The sequence below is a fragment of the Callospermophilus lateralis genome, chromosome 6 (genome assembly GCF_048772815.1).
Source record: "Callospermophilus lateralis isolate mCalLat2 chromosome 6, mCalLat2.hap1, whole genome shotgun sequence".
In the NCBI taxonomy this organism is placed as follows: domain Eukaryota; kingdom Metazoa; phylum Chordata; class Mammalia; order Rodentia; family Sciuridae; genus Callospermophilus; species Callospermophilus lateralis.
The window spans coordinates 123,281,287-123,299,754 of record NC_135310.1 but is presented as its reverse complement, the minus strand read 5'-3'; the positions used below and the strand labels follow the sequence as shown (position 1 = coordinate 123,299,754).

The following is an 18,468-nucleotide window of genomic DNA, read 5'->3' as shown; positions in this document are numbered from 1 at the left end:
TAAGATATTAAAATCCAAGCAGTTTCACTTATGACTGTACCTCTAATCTCATACTCTTCTCTTCTGAATGTCTAACCTGGGGCAGAGTTCCCTTTCAAAGCTGACCTTCTCAACCTTGAGACTGAAGAAAGCAGTCTCCCAGCTGGAGCATGGCCATGATGCTTTACAACAGGCAAAGTCACCACGCAGGTGCAAATGATGCTTCAACAGTTATCAAAATTTAAAAACAGCTGGGCACAGTGAAGCACACCTGTAATCCCAGTGGCTAAGGATGCTGAGGAAGGAGGATCTCGAGTTTAAAGCCAGCCTCAGCAAAAGCAAGACACTAAGCAACTCAGTGAGACCTATCTCTAAATAAAAATACAAAATAGGGCTGACGATGTGGCTCAGTGGTCAACTGCCCTGAGTTCAAACCCCAGTGCCAAAAAAAATAAATAAATCTTAAAACCAAAATGAATCATGAGCTTTGTAATGTTTTGAACAACCAATAAAAAAAAAACCAAAATGAGCAATGCATTAATATGGAATTTCCACATTTTTGGATGCAGCAGAAGTCCTCTGAAGGTGGCAGAACTGTGACAGAAAAGGCACTTTGTGCTAAATTTCAATGGATCGCTTGTGAGAGAATGCCACAGAAGAGAAGACCAGTCAGTCCAAGCTGCAGGTGACCTTTTAAGGTGGGGGAAGTATGCCCCAGAAAGGCATCAACAAAGGAAAAATTTGTAATCATGATTTGGAAAAATGGCTGCTTAAAGTTGGGAAAGGGAAACACCAAGAAAAAAGACAAAATGATTGCACCAGGGATCAAGAAGTGAACTTCACAGGGATTTATCAGCCAGCTATGCACTTTCTATTGAGCTGGAATCTTCACCACTTCCAAGGAGGTCCTGCACACTTCGCAAGAGAGGAACCCTAGCCAGCGCTTTCCTTTCTGTGATCCCAGAATACAGTGCGTTCCGGCTGGCAGCACTTACAGGTATGGCTAGTTCATAGCAGCATCCGTCTTAGGGATTTCCTGATATAGCCTGAAGACAATGTGAGGGTTTCCACCTGATCCAGAACTCCTTGGCAATGCCCAGTGGCTTTGAGGGCCTTCTAAGAGCAACAACAGATCAAGCTAGCTATTGTTCTCCCATCAACACTCAGAAGATCAGCATGAATCTTTAGATGGATGGGAAAAGGGAGATAAATCAGTGGTCTGAGGGTCTTTATTTTAGTACCATCAAGTGCACCATGAATGGACGCTATGAAAAGTCACTCGTTCAAGGCTGAAGTATAGGGAGAAACTATCATTGCTGTCCAGTGGGATGGTGGGTCATTTCCCTCAGTCAAAATGTTGGCTGCTGAGACTGTCATTATTGCTTTATTTTCTTGGTACTCTAGAACTTTTACTGTAAAGAAAAAAGAAATACTTGGTGGGCAGAGAAGTGTGTCACCATATATCAGGAATTGGCTGATATTTAGGGAATATACATTAGAATCTCAATAATGTTGAATGGTGGCTGTTTTCCCTTTTATTCTAATGAATTTGGGGAAATAGTAATTATTTTTTTAAAATATTTATTTCTTAGTTGTACACATACAACTTTATTTTGTTTACTTATTTTTATGTGGTGCTGAGGATCGAACCCAGGGCCTCGTGCATGCTAGGCGAGCGCTCCACCACTGAGCCACAACCCCAGCCCAAATGTAATTATTTTTAAAAACACCTATCCAATTGGCTCATGATACTTCTCAAGATGCCTTATAGCCAACATAGTAAAAATGGCTGTCACTGTTCTTTCAGATTTCAGATGCATTATGGAAGAAAATCCACTTACTATCACATTTCAGGAAACTTGACTATGACATATTGATGGCTTCTATAAACTTCATGAAAGTTCCTTCAAAAAAGTGTAAGAGGAAAACTCTGATGTTGTACAAAGAACTCTGCTCCACTCAGAATTCCATGACAAGGGTTCTATTTTGCTGCTTCCATTTCACCACTCTCCCCACTTGCAGTCAGGCCCTTTAAAGGCTTGTAGGTATAATTGATGAAGATCCAGTCTTTGTTCTTGTAGTCAGTCTGCAGATGATTACTTGTGGCCACTGTTAGCATAAGCTGTGGAGACCACACCAACACTAATCAAGTTTGAGGGAGGCAGAGAGGGCAACAAAGACAAGCTCAGGGAGCCATCATATCAAATCACACAATCATATTTCTTAGAGAACAAATCTATATACCTCCTCTGATATTAGGAAACGGTACCAGGACTGTGGCACTCAGAGCTGGTGGGAGGGAGGAGGTAAGTAAAAATGCTTTCTTACCAAATTTAGGAGCTTCTTCATGCATTAAGCACTCTCTTAATTGTTGTAAGATTTTTTATTAGTCTCAAAGTTCATAAGTTAATAGCTGCTTTAGTGGATGAATGAGTTTTTGGAGTACTCTACAACACTATTCTTGGTGAAGTCAAGAAATATTAAGTTACTGGATACAGCAGCACACACCTGTAATCTCAGTAGCATGGGAGGTTAAAGCAGGAGGACCTCAAGTTCAAAGCCAGCATCAGCAATTTAACAAAGCCCTAAGCAACTTGGCAAATACCTGTCTCAAAACATAAAAAAGAGCTGGGGATGTGGTTCAGTGGTTAAGCACCCCGGGGTTCAATCCCAAGTTACAAAAAAAAAAAAAAAAGAAAGAAAGAAAGAAAGAAAAGAAAAGAAGATAAAAAAAGAAAAAAAAGAAATTCTCTTTTAAAGAGATTTTTAAATAATAAGAAAATCTTATGTATCTAACCACATACCTTTCCATCTAGTATGATTTTCTTTTGATCTGAAGGACATACATTATGAATTCTTTCACCCTCATTATGAATTCTTTCACCTTGAAATAACTTCATTTGTGAAAGATACTTTTGCTGGGAAAGAATTCTAAATTTACAACATTTTCCTTTCAGTCCTTCAGACACGTTGCTGATCCGTGTTCTCATTTGCTTTGTCTCCAATACAAAAGCTGCTGTCATCTTTATGATTTTTCCCATGAAGTATTTTCTTCTTCCTCTGCTGCTTTTCACATTCTTTTCTCTGGTGAACAAATATAGGTTATTTCAGCCCTCAATAAAATTTAGCAAAAAGTCTTTGGGAGAACTGGCTGATGGGTTTTTTGTTTGTTGGTTGATTTTTCATAAATTCTCAAAAGCAGATGTTTGTGTCTCACTTAATTGATTCTCATGTAAATTTTCTTAGAATATTCTTGACCTGGGAAATTTGATAATTAACTTTATATGTCAACTTGGCTGGGCCATAATGCCCAGATATTTGTTAAAACATTATACTGGATGTTTACCAAAGGGTGTTTTATAGATGAGATTAACAATTAATTTGTAGTTTGAGTAAAGCAGAATGCTCTCCTCATTATTACTGGTTTTCATTCAATAGTTCAAACCTTGACTAGAACAGAACACCTGAACAACAGTGTCTGGAGAGCTTCCATATTGCTGATCCACGTGCTGTGAGGGTGGTATACCCAAATTCATGGGAACAGAGGCTTCTGCACTTGGACCACTTCTAGATCTTATCTGTATACCTCTACCTCTGGCTGCTTGTTTGTGCCCTTTATAAACTATAATAATAAACAGCCTTAGGTTTTCTATGAAATTATCAACACTTAAGAAAGAGGCTACAGAAACCTCCAACATTGTACCAGGTAAAAGAGAAGTGTAGGTAACCTAGGGTCCCCATGCTTATTCTGGCATTTTAAATGAGGGAAGCCTTGTGGGAAGAACCCTTGAACTTTTAGAATGTCACATTAACATAAGGTAGTCTTAGGATTCAATAGCAGAACTCCCAGTTGCTGGTGGAGAATCACATACTTGGATGGATAGAGGGAAAAAATTCCCTTGCCATCTCTCAAAGACAAATTCCAGAACAAAAGATGAGCAAAATATGAGGATTTACTTCATGTCCTCAGATCTGCTAAAAACAATGCTACCAGCTAGTCATGGTCCAGACTGACTGTAGCACCATATCTAAACTGGAAGATTCAGGTTTTTTTTAAGACCTTTGCAGCACTCAACACAAAAAACAGATGTTGGAGGTTCTCTCCCTAGAAACATTTTCATGCACAAGAAAATACAAATATTCCTAGAAAACATCAGTTTACATGCAGATTCTCTGAAGAGCACAGACTTGACTGTTTTAACACTACTAATAAGAGACAAAGGCTAGGAGGTGTTTTTTAGTGACCATTTCACCATCCCACAAAGACACTTCAGTTGTCTCAAGTATAAGCTGATATAGACCAAAACTGGATCTAGTAACACATTTTTAAGGGAATGTATGAGAAGATGTCATTCATTAGTTACTTATTCATCATCCAAACCTGAGAATCTACAAACAACACATGAAGTTCTAGTTCCTGATCACTGTTCCAAAAATTAGAATGTTCCATTCTTTCTCCATTTCTCAGCCCTGGCACTAAAATCTCTTCCTAAGTTAGAGTAATTCCACACTTTCATCTTGTTAAGAGTCAGAAACCACTTCTCTTCATAAAAGGACAAACTCCACCTCCCAGGCATTATTACAGGGGAACATGACATGAGGCTTCAGCTCCACCAGTCAGATGACCACATGCTGGACTCTGACCAGGACATGATGACAGAGGGGCTAGGGAAGGGCAGACACATTTGGGATGGTGGCTCAAGTGGAAGTAGAGATGACTGGTTCCTAGCATCAGCAGCAATGGCAGTATCAGTCACAGAATCCTTTGTTAGTCATCAGAGTATTAGTGGTGTGATCAGTGGCACCTGTGCCAGCAGCAGGGACAGTGGAGCCTACATGGGATCTGTCCTAGGTTAGGATTGTAGTTTCTGTCCTTGGCTACATAACATTAAGCCTGGTTCTGTGGCCTTCCCAAACATGTAATTAGCTCCCAATATGATATATACTTTACATGAAAGCAGAAAATTTCTGGATTCCATTATTTACTCTAAGAAGTGATAAATGGGTTTGGGGAGTCATTTCAGAGAGCAGCAACAGAGATATTCTCCATGCTGAGCTCTGATCCACTTTCTGCATAGTCCACCTGGTTGTACTTCATGGGGTGAGAACAACATGATCTTCCAATTCACTATTATGATTGACAACATAAGTCAACCTTTTCTTTCTAAGGAAAAAAAACTTTAAGGTTTTAATACATATCCCACCCTGGGATAGCTCTGATCACACACCTCAATCCCACTGAGCACCAAGATGGCCTCTGTTAAAAAGAGTATAAGTTATACTTCCACCTAACATGATAAGACTCTCCTGCATACAACTGAACTACACCATCCCTTTCCTAACACAGGATGCAAAGTCCCTCTGTGATGTCCTCTCCTCCTCCCCTTGATATACATCCCAAAATGCAAGACACTAAGACATACACTTAACAATGCTTAATACTATGATAAACAGTCAAAATTATTTATGTTACATATAAAAGCGTGAGATTCAAGAAAATAAGTATATTTGATTAATAAATCATACCATAAACATATTCATAATAAAATAAAGAAGATATGCAAATGAAAATTACAGTCCTTTCCTCTGAAAATGGTCATGTGTTGCTGCTGGTACTCATAACTATCTTCTTCCACCTCCCATTCCATATTCCCTTCAATTCAGCAAGTAGTTCAGCTGCCTGTGGCATTTCTCCTGCTGTGGTGATGCCAACCTTCATTCCTGAAGGGTCCTGGTCACTCTTACTCCAGCCTGGGTTGGGCTGATGTAGTTTCCCATGGACATTAAGCACAGGGGATGTAACACTAAGAGGCACCCTAAGGGACTCCTGTATTCCAGACATTCTCTTCCCTCCCTCCCTGGGGAGCAGCTGTCCCATGTCCCCCTGGCTGCCAGGATCCATCACCCAGGCCCACCAGCTAACCCACACTTGGGTTCTTGACTCAAAGCTAGAAGAGCCCAACATGGCCAGTGACAGTTGTCCTTTCCAATTCAGTGAAATCATTGTTGTCTCTTGGTGGACGCATTTCTTCTGTGAAATTAAGATCTCCAGGCCAGCAGGGCATACGGTCTTGGGACAAGAAGCACATAGTGGGTCACTGGGGGCCATAGTGAGAGTTGCCACTCCCATTCCCATTTCTTGATTCCTGGACCAATGAGTCCTGGCTGTTGGGAAAACAGTGCCACATGTCAGACACTAGTTCAGCCTCCTGAAGGACCTTGACCCAGCTGCAAGGTGTCTCCATGTAGCTGCCACTGTCATGAAGTCTTCAAAAGGCCACAGCACCCCTCATCAAGCCTGGTACCTCAGGAAGAGGGAGAAGATGGTAGGAGCAGAGATTCCAAATTTCCGGGTGTGGTCACACTTCTTTGGCTGTGAAGGAATTTCTGGGGCAGAAGCAGAGCTCTGTGGACACCATGACAAGGCATTTGTCAGATGAAGCCCAAGCTTTTAGGGCCTTTAGGCTACAGATCTGGAAGCCCCTCTGACATCATCTCAGTCTTTCTCTTCTCTTTTATGCGCACACACACACACACACACACTCTTACACACTCATTCCGCCCTGTCACTTGCAGTGCAGCTTCTTCTGGCATGGAAAGAACTCCTCCAGGTGTCCTCATAGCTAATTACCTCAGGTCCTCACGTCTCTCCTCAAATCTCACTTTCTTCATGATGCCCACGCTGCCCACCCCAGCACACAGCCCTCTTCGCTGCCTCACATCATGCACTAGATCACCTTCCCTATATTACTGCCATGAAAACTACCCACTGCCTAGATGAAATTTTCTACCTCTGCCCACTAGGACACCTGCTACTCAGAGAGGACAACTGATTTAATTTCACTCATGTTTCCCAGGTACAGAAACAGTGTAACAGATCTGACACACAGTATCAGTTGGATGAATGATCACTCTGGAGCATCTCCCTCTTCTAGAGACACTATCATTATTAATGGAGCCTCAGGCCAAAGGCTGCTTGTGGCAGCTACAGCACAATGTCCTGTCACACAGAAGTCCAGGCTGTCTGCACTCTTCTCATAAGAACTGCTCTTCCTCCCTCCCTCCCTCCAGCCACACCAGCCCTCTTGCACTCCACAGCACATCATTTCATTTTCCCCTTTAGGGGAAAAAAAAAAACCCTAAGCAGATGGATTTAATTTTTCACCAGATATAATTTAAATTAGATGCAAAGCAGGAGACCAGAACTCATTCACAAGAATAAGAACAGGCATAATCCTCTACAGAAACGAAGAAACAAACCCCAAAAATGGGAGCTAAGGGTTGAACTCAGGCATGAGCCATGCTGATCTGGCCACACAAACCCTTTCTGCCTCTGGTCCTGGACACAGGACAAGGCCCAGGCAGTATCGAGTCCCTGTGATCACAGGTCTAGTGGACAAGACTCTACTGAGGAACAACCAGCTGTTGAGTGACCACATCAAAGCCCACAGAGACTGAGCACTGCCTGGCTGCAGCCCTACCCACACGCAGCTCCTCACGGCCTTCTCCTGTGCCCACTGCAGCAGACTCAACACAGCAAACACATGGATTCTGGGAGGTTCTCAGGTCTCAATTTGTTTTCTCTCACAAATTGTGGAATCTTGTGCGCCTTGAATAACCTCATCAATCTCTCTAAAGGGCAAGAATTTGAAAAACACATTCATACCCAGATTCTTATTTTCAATAGTGAAATAAGAAGATGCAGCTCAATGCAACATAAAGTTAAACCAGGGGTAGAGACATCCTGGCCCCTTTTCTGATACACAAGGGAACACAGGTTAGTATAGGGAAGAGGGTCCTATTGGGCAGGGATAGGCTGGTTATTCCACCTCTTCACATTTTGCCAATAGGAACTCAGACACATCCAGAGCCATTTGCAGAAAAATAATTAGGGAAGTTCACTAGAAGTCGCAACATTCTGAACATCACTCACTCAAAAGGTCCAGATTCAGAGTCCCCAGAACCCAGCTGTGCCCCTCCATTCTATCTCTTACCCCTTTCCAATCCTCCTTTAGAAATCATGAGAGACTCATTAAACCCCTGGGACTCTTTCCTGCCCAGGGTAGAACAAGAGCTAAAGAAAAGAAAACTACTCAGAGTCCAAAGGAGCTATAGCTAAAGAGAATCATGGGGTAGGTCAGCTCCCCACTGGGCTCCTGTTCATACTACCCCAAGGGTCTCAGTGATAATACTCCAACCCATACTTATTTGTAGCCTGAGTGTAGTTTTTTCCTTTCCATCAGTAGACAGAAAGTGTCCTGTGAGAGGTCAGGGAGGATGCAGGGCCATGAGGTTCTAGAGAAATCCCCTGGTTCTAAACCAGTGACATTTCCAGGACTGTGACTGCAGACCCAGGGAAGGATCAGGAAACATGAGGAAAATGACCTGGAACTGCTGGGAATCAGGTCCCCATGGTCATGATCATCAGGGTGAAAAGTTTCCTGTTTTTCACCTGTGCTTTTAAGAAAGTTTCAGCACACAGGGACTCACTCTGGGTACACATGCATGTGAATGGTGCTCCTCAGTAAAAAGGCAAAAGACTGGAAAACACCTGCCTGTTGCTTGAAACCCATACAGGGACAAAAAAGAATTCAGACTTCACCTCATTTTTATCAGTCAGTTCCACTTCACACTAGCAAACCCAACTCCAAAGAGAAGGAGGCCAGGAAGAATTCCAATGATTGAGATGGTGTGCTGACAAGATAGCTCTGGGAAGGGAAAAGAGGGAAGATGAGATGTTCTAACCCCCAGCTCTCAGCCCTGAGAATGGCTCCTGCTTTCTGGGCAAGAGGCTTTATGCCCTCATCCCCTCCTTACCCCATCTCAGGGTGAGGGGTTCAGGCAGCCCCTCATGATGTACATGGCATGAGTACTTATGCTCTTCCCCAGCAGGCACCACCACAGCTGCCCACTTCTGAAAGGTTCCATCCCCTGTAGGCCTGGTCTCCACAAGCTCCATGTTCTGAATCTGGTCCTCTCCATCCCTCTGCCAAGTCAGGGTGATCTCCTTAGGGTAGAAGCCTAAGGCCCAGCACCTCAGGGTGACATCTCCTTCAGGGCTGAAGTGATAGGTCACATGTGTCTTTGGGGACTCTGAAGGGAAGAATTAGAAAAATAAGACATTTGGGGACTGGGGCTGTAGCTCACTGGTAGAATGCTTGCCTACACATGGGATGCACTGGGTTCGATCCTCAGCACCACATAAAATAAATAAATAAAATAAAGGTATTGTGTCCATCTACAACTAAAAACTTTTTTTTAATAAGACATTTTACATTACCTCCCATGGCCACTGAACCAGTGCTCATGTGACCATACTAAGTACACACAGGACAATGGAAGTGAGGAAGAAAAGCAAAACCCAAACACCAGCCTGGACTCAAGCTTCTGAGATAATCTCCATTTCCAGAATCAGACTGACCTGAATGGAGGCCCAGAGACTCACAAAACCTGGAGTCCAACCCCAAACAATTTGAATGTGGAGCTGAGAACAAGGCCTGAGAAAGTCACCTTGTGGTACCTAAGGCTGCTGTCAGGGTCAAAGTAATGTGCTCTTAAGTTTGTTCAGAGATCTTCTCCCTCCCCATTCCAAGACAGACTTGATGCCTTAATTGTCTTGAGAGGAGGGAAGGCCCTCTGGTATTCTGTTAGCAATTTCATTTTTGTCCAAACTATGTCGGACTCCCCTCATCCCCTGGTACCTGTGTGCACCAACTTGTCCTTCCCTTTCTCCAGGAATCTGCGGAGCCACTCCAGGCACTCCTCCTGCAGGTAGGCCCTGTAGTGCTCTGCATCTCCTGAATCCTCCCATTTGCGCTGGGTGATCTGAGCAGCCTTGTCCCACGCGGTCCAAGAGCACAGGTCCTCAGGTCCTCATTCAGGGAGATGTAATCCGCACCATCATAGGCAAACTCCTCATATCCACGAAGGAGGCTTCCATCTGGCCCAAGGTCACAGCCAGAAATCCACTGGAAGGTGTGAGAGCCTGGCCCCGCCCCGGAAGTCAGACTGGCTCTGCTCCAGCTTTTACCTCTGGTGCTTAACTCAGCCAGCGCAACCCAGGAGCGGGGGAGGAGGAGGGGTGGATTGGTCTAAGGCTTCTGCATAAATGTAAAATGAACCCCCAGCTAACTCGCCCAAGTTTTCTGAGTCAGGGGCCAAGGGATGTTGGGGACCTGGAAATGAAACTAAGTCTCGGAGACTGTAGTCGACCATGGCCTGTCCCAAAGAGATGGGGGCATTTGTCCCCTGCCACCCGGTCCCGGGTCACTCACCGTCCTCGCTCTGGTTGTAGTAACGGAGGGTGGAGCGCAGGTTCCAGCTCAATTTCTGCGCATGCGCCTTAGCAATCTTGGTTTGCGCTTCCCAAAACTCTGGTGCCTCAAATTCCATCCACTGCACCCGCGGCTCCACCCTCGGATTCGGGGCGTCGCTGCCGAAGTGCAGGAACAGTGTGTCGTCCACATAGCCCACCGAGGTGTAAAAAGACTCTTCGTGGCCAGGTCGGGACACGGAGGTGTGGAAATAACGCTGAGAGTGGGACCCTGAGGACAGAGAGAAGCTAAGACCCGATGCGACCACCTCCTGGGACAGGACCAGGGTCCCAGGTTGACGGGCCGTGATGGGAGGAGGGGGCGAGGGGACTCCTGAGACAGAAACGGGGCAGACCGAAAGGACGGTATGGTAGGTGATTCAGATCCGGATAGGGCGAGTCTGAGACGGAGGCTTCACAAGGTAGAAATGCCTCGTCCCTGAATCCGCGACCCCGCCGGGCAGTCCCCTAGATCCTACCCACAGAGGCTGTTTCCCGCCCAACCCGGTACTCACTCGCCCAGGTTTGGGTCAGGGTTAGAGGCCCGAAAAGCAGCAAGAACAGAGTTTTGAACTTCATGACTCACACCTCCATGGACAGGGAGAATCAGTTCCTGCAGCGGTCCCCGGACCTTGTCACCTGGAATCGCGGCGACAACTCTGATTGGCTTCTCTAGAAACCACTGGTGTGAGAGTGAGAACTGTGGACGCGTCATGAGTCACCAGGCAGAAGAACTCAGGTTGAAAGAGGAGGAAGTGAAACTCCTGGAAAGTGGGGATTTGGTTTCCTTCTGGTTCCCCAACCCCAGAAACCTCCTTCAGGCCTGAGACCTTGAGCCCAGGACCTGCGGTTTTCTTCTGACCTTTCTCCTCCAGCACCAAGCTGTCTTTCTCACATCATCTCTCTGAGTCCTGGCCCAGAGGCTGTTTGAAGAAGCCAAGGATAGACCTTCTAAAAGAAAGCACCTCCCCAGGGCATATGATGTCAGAGAGTGAGCAGCCCTGGGGAAAGGAGGTGGAGAAGCAATGGTTTCCCTTTCTATCTTAGAGAAGTGCCTGGGAAACCACACAGAGATTCCCAGAGACTTTTTTCCTTTGATTTACCCACTGAGGGAAGCACAATTTTCACAGTCTGCAATGATCTGGATTCCTATCTACCCCTAGTGATTTTACCCTTCATATGTAAATGTGTCTGAGCCTACACTGTGGTCCATGCTGGTAATCCCAGTTCTTAGGATTAAACTAAGGTTTTAACCTTACCTTAGGTCCTCTCATACTGAAATCTGGAATGATTGGGCTTTTCTCACAAGTGCTGCCCTCTCTCCCTCTCCCTGTCTCTCACCAGCCCTCCTCCCTCCACTTCATAGCACAGGATCAAGTTTCTCCAACACAGGATAATCCTTAATTTATGGGTCTTATTTTCCAAGTAAATATAAATCTAAATTAGACTCTGCCTTATATGTTTTTGCATTTACTTTGAAACCAGTACCAGGATTACTGGAACTTAGGGCTGGGAGAGGGATAAGTAGGCAGAGTAGAAAAAGAATTCCAACAAGAATTAACCTAAGATGAGAAATTGTGGTATCCCTCCTCTCTGCTAATTCTAAAATCTGATATTGGATTTTTAAAGATTATGGAAAAGAAGGCATTTAAGTAAACAGCTCTGGAAAGAGGTCAGGACCTCATGAGTCTGAAGATTCATCTCTTGATAATATAGAGTCACCTGTTTAGGGACCTGTGTAAGAGCAATGATGAGGATGGGGGGGGGGGGGAGTAGCTCTTGCTAATGTCAGCGACAGGGAAAATCCAGAGAAGGTTTTCAGAGCCTTTATTTCTTTTCTTTGTTTTCTTTAGAAATGTCCTTTAATTACTTGACCAAATTCTCATGTCAAGAGTTTGAAAAAATCTTGTTTCCATTCTTAGTCTTCTGAGGAATCTCCAACCTGCTTTCCAAAGTGGTTGTACTAATTTGCAGTCCCATCAATAATGTATAACTTCTTCCCCTCATACTCACCAGCAATTATCAATATTTGTTCATATCATATTGGTTTGTTCATTTTGTTTTGTTTTATTTTGTTTTTGGTTCCAGGGATTGAACTTTACCACTGAGCCACATCCCCAGCTCTTTATTTATATTTTATTTAGTGATAGGGTGTCACTGAGTTGCTTAGGACCTCACTAAGTTGCTGAGGCTGGCTTTGCACTCCCAATCCTCCTGCCTCAGCCTCCCAAGCTACTGAGATAGCAGGTGTGTGCCACCACACCTGCTTCATTATTTGTATTCTTGATGATTGCCATTCTGACTGGGGTGAGATGAAATATCAATGTAGCTCTGATTTTAATCTTCCTGACTGCTAAATATTTTGAACATTTTTTCATATATTTCTTGATCATTTGTATTTCTTCTTTGGAATAATGTCTATAGATCTTTCATTCACTGATTGAGTGGGTTATTAGGTTTTTTTGGTGTTAAGTTTTTTGAGTTCTTTTCATATTCTGGTTATTAATCCCCTGTCAGAAGAGTAGCTGGCAAAGATTTTGTCCCATTCTGTAGGCTCTCTCTTCACACTCCTGTTTCCTTTGTTATACAAATCCTTTTAATTTGATTCTATTCCTATTTTTGATTCTTGGTTTCATTTCTCGTGCTTTAGGAATCCTAGTAAAGAAGTCAGTACCCTTGCAAATGTGTTGGAGTGTGTTCTTCTGGCAACTTTGAAATGTTTCTGCTCTATTTCCTTTGATCCATGGTGAGTTGATTTTTGTGCAGAGTGAAAGGCAGCAATCTAATTTCATTCTTCTATACATGGCTTTCCATATTTTGCCAGCACTATTTGTTACAGAGGCTATCTGTTCTCCAATTAATGCTTGGAAAGCAGTATGGAGATTCCTCCAAAGACTAGGAATGAATGGAACCACTATATAACCCAGCTATCCCACTCTTTGGTCTTTATCCAAAAGAACCAAAATCAACATACTACAATAATACCTGTATACCAATGTTTATAGCAGCACGATTCACAATAGCCAAGTTATAGAACCAGCCTAAGAACCCATCAGTAGAGAAATGGATAAAGAAAATGTGATATATATACACAATGAGTTCCACTCAGCCATAAAGAACAATGAAATGATGTCATTTGCTGGTAAATTGGTGGAACTGCAGAACATCATGCCAAGTGAAATAAGCCAGACTCAGAAAGTCAAGGGTAAAATGTTTTCTCTCATATGCACAATCTAGAGAGGGGGAAAATGGGGTGGGGGAGATCTCACAAAAATAGAAAAGAGAGCAGTAGAGTAAAACAGGGGATCAAGTGGAGGAATCTGGGGATGGAAAGAGGAACAATCAGGGAATAAAGTTGACCAAATTATGCTATGCTGATGTATGAATGTATCACAATGTATTGCAATTTTAAATAAATAACTATAGTACACCAATTTAAAAAAACAAATAAACAGAAGGAAAACCAATAGAGTAGAAAGAAGGGAGTCAGGGGAGAGGGAGGATGGGAGAGAAGGAGATAGAAATGGAGAAAATTGCATTTAAATGCAGTTATGAATATATCAAAATGAATCTCACTATTATGTACAACTAAATGCACTAAAATCAAAAAAAATTAAAAATCAATAAAAAGAATTTGAAAAAATTAATTTATGCTCAGGTTCTTATTTTTACTACAGAAGTTAAGAAGCTGTAGCTCAGAGCACCATGATGTTGAGACAGGGATGGAGACAACCCAGCCCTTCCTTTGCTGAAGAAGAAGGTTGATTGTGAAAGGGAACACAGGTCAGTGTGGTAAAAGACATCCTGGGTGGGAAGGAGTGTGCTGGTCTCCCCACCTCCTCACATTATGCCAGTAGGAATGTGGGCATATTTAGATACCTCTGCAGAAAGAGATCCAAGGTTCTTCAATCACAAAGAGGAGGCCTGAACAAGTCTTATGTCACTCAATCCCACACAGGCAGCTGTCTCATGCTACAGAACAAAAGAATCAGGCACAAATTCAAGGCAGTCGTTACATGTAACAACATGTTGAACAACCCATCAATCAATCAAAAGGTCCAAATTCAGAAAGTTCTTATACCCAGTCCTGTCCTCTCTGCCCCACCCCCTCTTTTACTTCAGTCCTACAGGTTCTCACCTTTATAAGCCATGAGAGACACATTAGAGCCCTGGGCAATGTCACTACCTGGGGCAGAAAAAGAATATTAATCAGCTTTTCATCGCCATGACAAAATACCTGAGAAAACTGAAAGAAGGAAATATTTATCTTGGCTCACAGGTACAGAAGTTTCAGTCCATGATCCACTGCTCCATTGTTTCTGGGCCTAAGTTAAAACAGTACCTCATAGGGGCTGGGGTTGTGGCTCAGTGGTAGAGCGCTCACCTAGCATGTGCAGGGCACTGAGTTCAATCCTCAGCACCACTTAAAAATAAATAAAATACAGGTATTATGTCCAACTACACTAAAAAATATATTTTAAAAAAAACAGTACATTATAATGGCAGGAGCATGTGGTAGAGGAAGCTACTCATCTCATGGCAGCCAGGAAACAGAGAGAGCAAGAAGAGACTAGAGATAAGGACATACCCTCAGTGACTTATTCCCTCTGCCTATACCCTGCCTCCTACAGTTTCCATCACCTCTCAATAATCCATCATCTCCAATAGTCCATTCAGTTGTGAATCCATCAGCATTCATGGGATCAGAGCTTTCTTGATCTGATTACTTCCCAAAAGCCCTAATGGGAACCAAGCCTTTGACACATGAGCCTTTGAGAGACACTTCAAATCCAAACTATAACACAAATATAGCAGAGCCCATAGAAGATATAAGTGAGTGAGCTGCCCCATGGGCTCCTGACTGCACAATCCCAAGGATCATCCCCTCCAGCATTCTTACTTGGAGCCTGAGCATAGCTCCCTCTTTTTCAACTTTTGAGAGGCCAGGAAGGAGACTGGGCCATGAGGGTCTAAATGAATCCCCTAAACCTGGACTCCAGGGAAGTTTCCTGAACTGTAACTGTAGACACAGAGAAAGATCGGGAGGCATAAGGAAAGGAGATGTGCAGGGTCTGAATCAACATGACATCTGTCCTCAGCAGAAATATTCTCCTGACCTTTAATTGCTGGGAATCAGGAGACCCTGATAGATGAGCGTGTGTGTGTGTGTGTGTGTGTGTGTGTGTGTGTGGCTTCCTATTAGTGAGGCAGTGCTTAAAACAAGAAAACTCACAATCCTCTTCCCTTCTGTGGTTCATCTTCAACCAAATTGCAATAGCAACCACAGCTCCAAGGACAACTAGACCAGCAATGGTTCCCACAACGTAGATGATGAGCTGAGGATGTGGCTCTGGAAACAGAAGGCAAGCGAGGCTCAGGCCCTTGATCCTGCAGAGAACAGCTCCTGCTTTCACTGACAAGCCACTCTGTGCCCTCATCTCCTTACCCCATCTCAGGGTGAGGGGCTCAGGCAGCCCCTCATGATGCACATGGCATGTGTATCTCTGCTCCTCCCCAGCAGGCACCACCACAGCTGCCCACTTCTGGAAAGTTCCATCTCCTGCAGGCCTGGTCTCCACAAGTTCCATATCCTGGGTGTGATCTTCCCCATCCCTCTGCCAAATCAAGGTGATCTCCTTCGGGTAGAAGCCCATGGCCCAGCACCTCAGGGTGACATCTCCTTCAGATCTGAGGTGGTGGGTCATATATGTCTTTGGGGGATCTGAGGGATAAAGTTCAAAATTCAACCATTTTGCATTATTTGTGGGTCATTCCAGTCTTATTCATGTGACCTTACTAAAGGGACACTAACCCAGCCACAGATTATCTGGGATAATCTATTCATTGTTCTAGACTCAGGGTGAGCCAACCCCTGGTAGAAGACTCCAGATTTCTGTGGGAAAGAAAAAGAACTATTGGTCCTGACTGAGTGGAGACCGAGAGACTCAAATAACTGCAGTCAGACCTCCAAAGACATTGGGTTTGGGGCAGCGAACAAGACCTGGAACAGGCCATGGTTCACCTCTGCTGCCTGAGTCAAAGAGGACTGCTACTCAGCTATTTTGGGGATCTTCTCTCCTTCCATTCTGAGACAGATTCTTAATTGTCCTCAGAGCGATCCCTCCAGCGAATTACTATCTAGTGTTGGATATGAAAACCCAGGAACACTTATCCGGGTTCCAAAGCAAAAGAGAGTGGCAGTATTTTGGAGATGATCCCATTTTCCTCTCCTCAGCGGGAGATGTCGGTCCCAATCCCAGGACAGATGGGGAGGTTCCCTGAGGTCCCTTGCACCTGTGCGCAGCAATGTCTCCTTCCCGTTCTCCAGGTATTTGCCAAGCCACTCCACGCAAGGGCCCTCCAGGTAGGCTCTCCATGGCTGGGAGGCACCAGCCGCCTCCCACTTGCGCCGGGTGGCCTGAGCCACTGCGTTCGCTGCAGTCCAGGAGCTCAGGTCCTCGTTCAGGGCTATGTAATCCGTGCCGTCGTAGGCTGACTGACGGTACCCGCGGAGCAGGCGGCCTTCAGCATCCACGTCGCAACCAGAAGAGATCTGGAGGGTGTGAGAGCCTGGCCCCGCCCCCGCGGTCAGTCCAGTCCGCCTGGCCCCGCCCCCCGCCCTCCGCCCCCCGCCCCCCGCCCCCCGCCCAGACTAACCCGCGAGGATTTTTACTAAAACTGAAAACGAAACCCGGTTAACACTTCCTGGTTCCGGGGTCTCCGCGGGTCCCGCAGCCTCGGTGTGACCCTCTAACCAGGTACCCGGGGCTACTTGGACCCGTCTGTGAAGATCCGTCACGTCCCACCCGGGCCTGGGGTCACTCACCTCCCTCGCTCTGGTTGTAGTAAACTCGTAAGTTGTTCAAGCTGCCCCAGTAAATCTGAGCGGCGTCCTTAGCCTTCTTGGTCTCCCGGTCCCAATAATCCGGCCCCAGCTGCTTCATCCACTGCACCCGCGGCTCTGCCCTCGGCGTCGTCCCGGAGTCGCTATCGAAGCGAAGGAACTGCGTGTCGTCCACGTAGCCCACGGAGATGAAGCGGGGCTGCTGGGGGCCGGGCCGGGACACCGCGGTGTCGAAATACCTCAGCGAGTGGGAGCCTGGGAAAGGGAAGCGGCTGAGTCCCGGTGGACCCTCCTCCCGGCCCCGGATGAGGAGTCCAGGTCGTGGGATTGGGACGGGGCTAGGGGCTTGTGTGACCGAACTGGGGCAGCGGGACTGGAAGGCCCTGACGTAGCCGGAAAGGAGGAAGCGGGAGACTAGGAATAAGGACAGAGAGTGGCTGGGATGAGGCCGGTGGCGGCGGGACGCAACTACTCCAGGTCCTGGGCCTCTGCCTGATGGTCCCCTCGCTCCTTCCTCGTGGAAGCGGTTTTCCTCCCGACACTGCACTTACCCGCCCAGGTCTCGCTAAGGGTCAGCACCCCCGAGAGCAGCAGAAACAGGGTTCGGGGAGCCATGACCCCGACCCGTGGGATTTAAGGAAGAATCAGTCTCTGCAGACTTTCCAGTCGGAAACGCGGGCGAGGCTCCGATTGGCTTCCCTAGAAACCCTACGTGCAATGGGAATGAGAACTGGTGCAGCGTCATTAGTGTCCAGGCAGAATAACCTGGCACAGTTTGGAACCCAGGAAATGGTGCATTCTTATGCATGGCTTCCTTTAAAAAACACTGCCCTCGGGCCTACTAAGTAACAATTAAAAGTTATAATAAATGTTATGAGATCTCTTTCAAAATAACCAATTATATTTGTTATGGTTTAGATGTGGTGTTCCCCCAAAGCTCACGTGTGAAACAATACAAGAAGGTTTGGAGGAGAAATGATTGGGTTATATAGCCTTAGCTAATCAGTGATGGGATTAACTGAAGTGGTAGGGTATAACTGGAGGAGGTGGTAATTGGGGCGTGGTTTAGGGGTATATATTTGTATCTGGAGAGTGCAATCTCTATCTCTGCTTCCTGATCACCATGATGTTAGATGCTTGCCCCCACTACACTCTCCAGCCATGATGTCCTGCCTCACCCTCAGCCAGAGAAATGGAGCCTTCTGTCAACCTCTGAAATAGTGAGCTCTCAAATAAACTTTTCCTCCTCTACAATTATGCTGGTTGGGTCTTTTAGTCACAACATCAAGAAAGCTGACTAAAACAATATTCTCTTCACTAGTAGCTGTGCATT

The 18,468-nt window shown here is 45.3% G+C and overlaps 2 protein-coding genes across 6 annotated transcripts; both read right to left on the bottom strand.

Annotated features, from left to right (window-relative positions):
* Positions 1 to 5,565: 5,565 nt before the first annotated feature.
* On the bottom strand, positions 5,566 to 11,896 carry LOC143401466 (class I histocompatibility antigen, B alpha chain-like). The gene is given in 6 exon segments (XM_076858982.1): positions 5,566 to 6,385; positions 8,797 to 9,072; positions 9,681 to 9,837; positions 9,840 to 9,964; positions 10,254 to 10,523; positions 10,807 to 11,896. Coding segments are annotated over 6 exon segments (939 nt in total). The 5' UTR covers positions 10,871 to 11,896; the 3' UTR covers positions 5,566 to 6,338.
* A 2,028-nt stretch (positions 11,897 to 13,924) lies between these two features.
* Positions 13,925 to 17,803, bottom strand: LOC143401465 (patr class I histocompatibility antigen, A-126 alpha chain-like). 5 transcript variants are annotated; one of them, XM_076858980.1, is made up of 7 exons: positions 17,687 to 17,803; positions 17,118 to 17,390; positions 16,586 to 16,861; positions 15,738 to 16,013; positions 15,525 to 15,641; positions 14,430 to 14,477; positions 13,925 to 14,263 (listed from the first exon to the last, which is right to left on the bottom strand). In XM_076858980.1, the coding sequence occupies exons 1-7, from the start codon at positions 17,748 to 17,750 to the stop codon at positions 14,259 to 14,261; spliced, it is 1,059 nt and encodes a 352-aa protein (XP_076715095.1). In that variant the 5' UTR covers positions 17,751 to 17,803; the 3' UTR covers positions 13,925 to 14,258. The 5 variants fall into 5 exon arrangements, 4 of the variants coding, with proteins under 4 accessions (XP_076715095.1, XP_076715094.1, XP_076715092.1 ...); XR_013091651.1 differs by having other exon boundaries at positions 14,430 to 15,641; XM_076858979.1 differs by lacking the exon at positions 13,925 to 14,263 and having other exon boundaries at positions 14,273 to 14,477.
* Between the last annotated feature and the right edge of the window lie 665 nt (positions 17,804 to 18,468).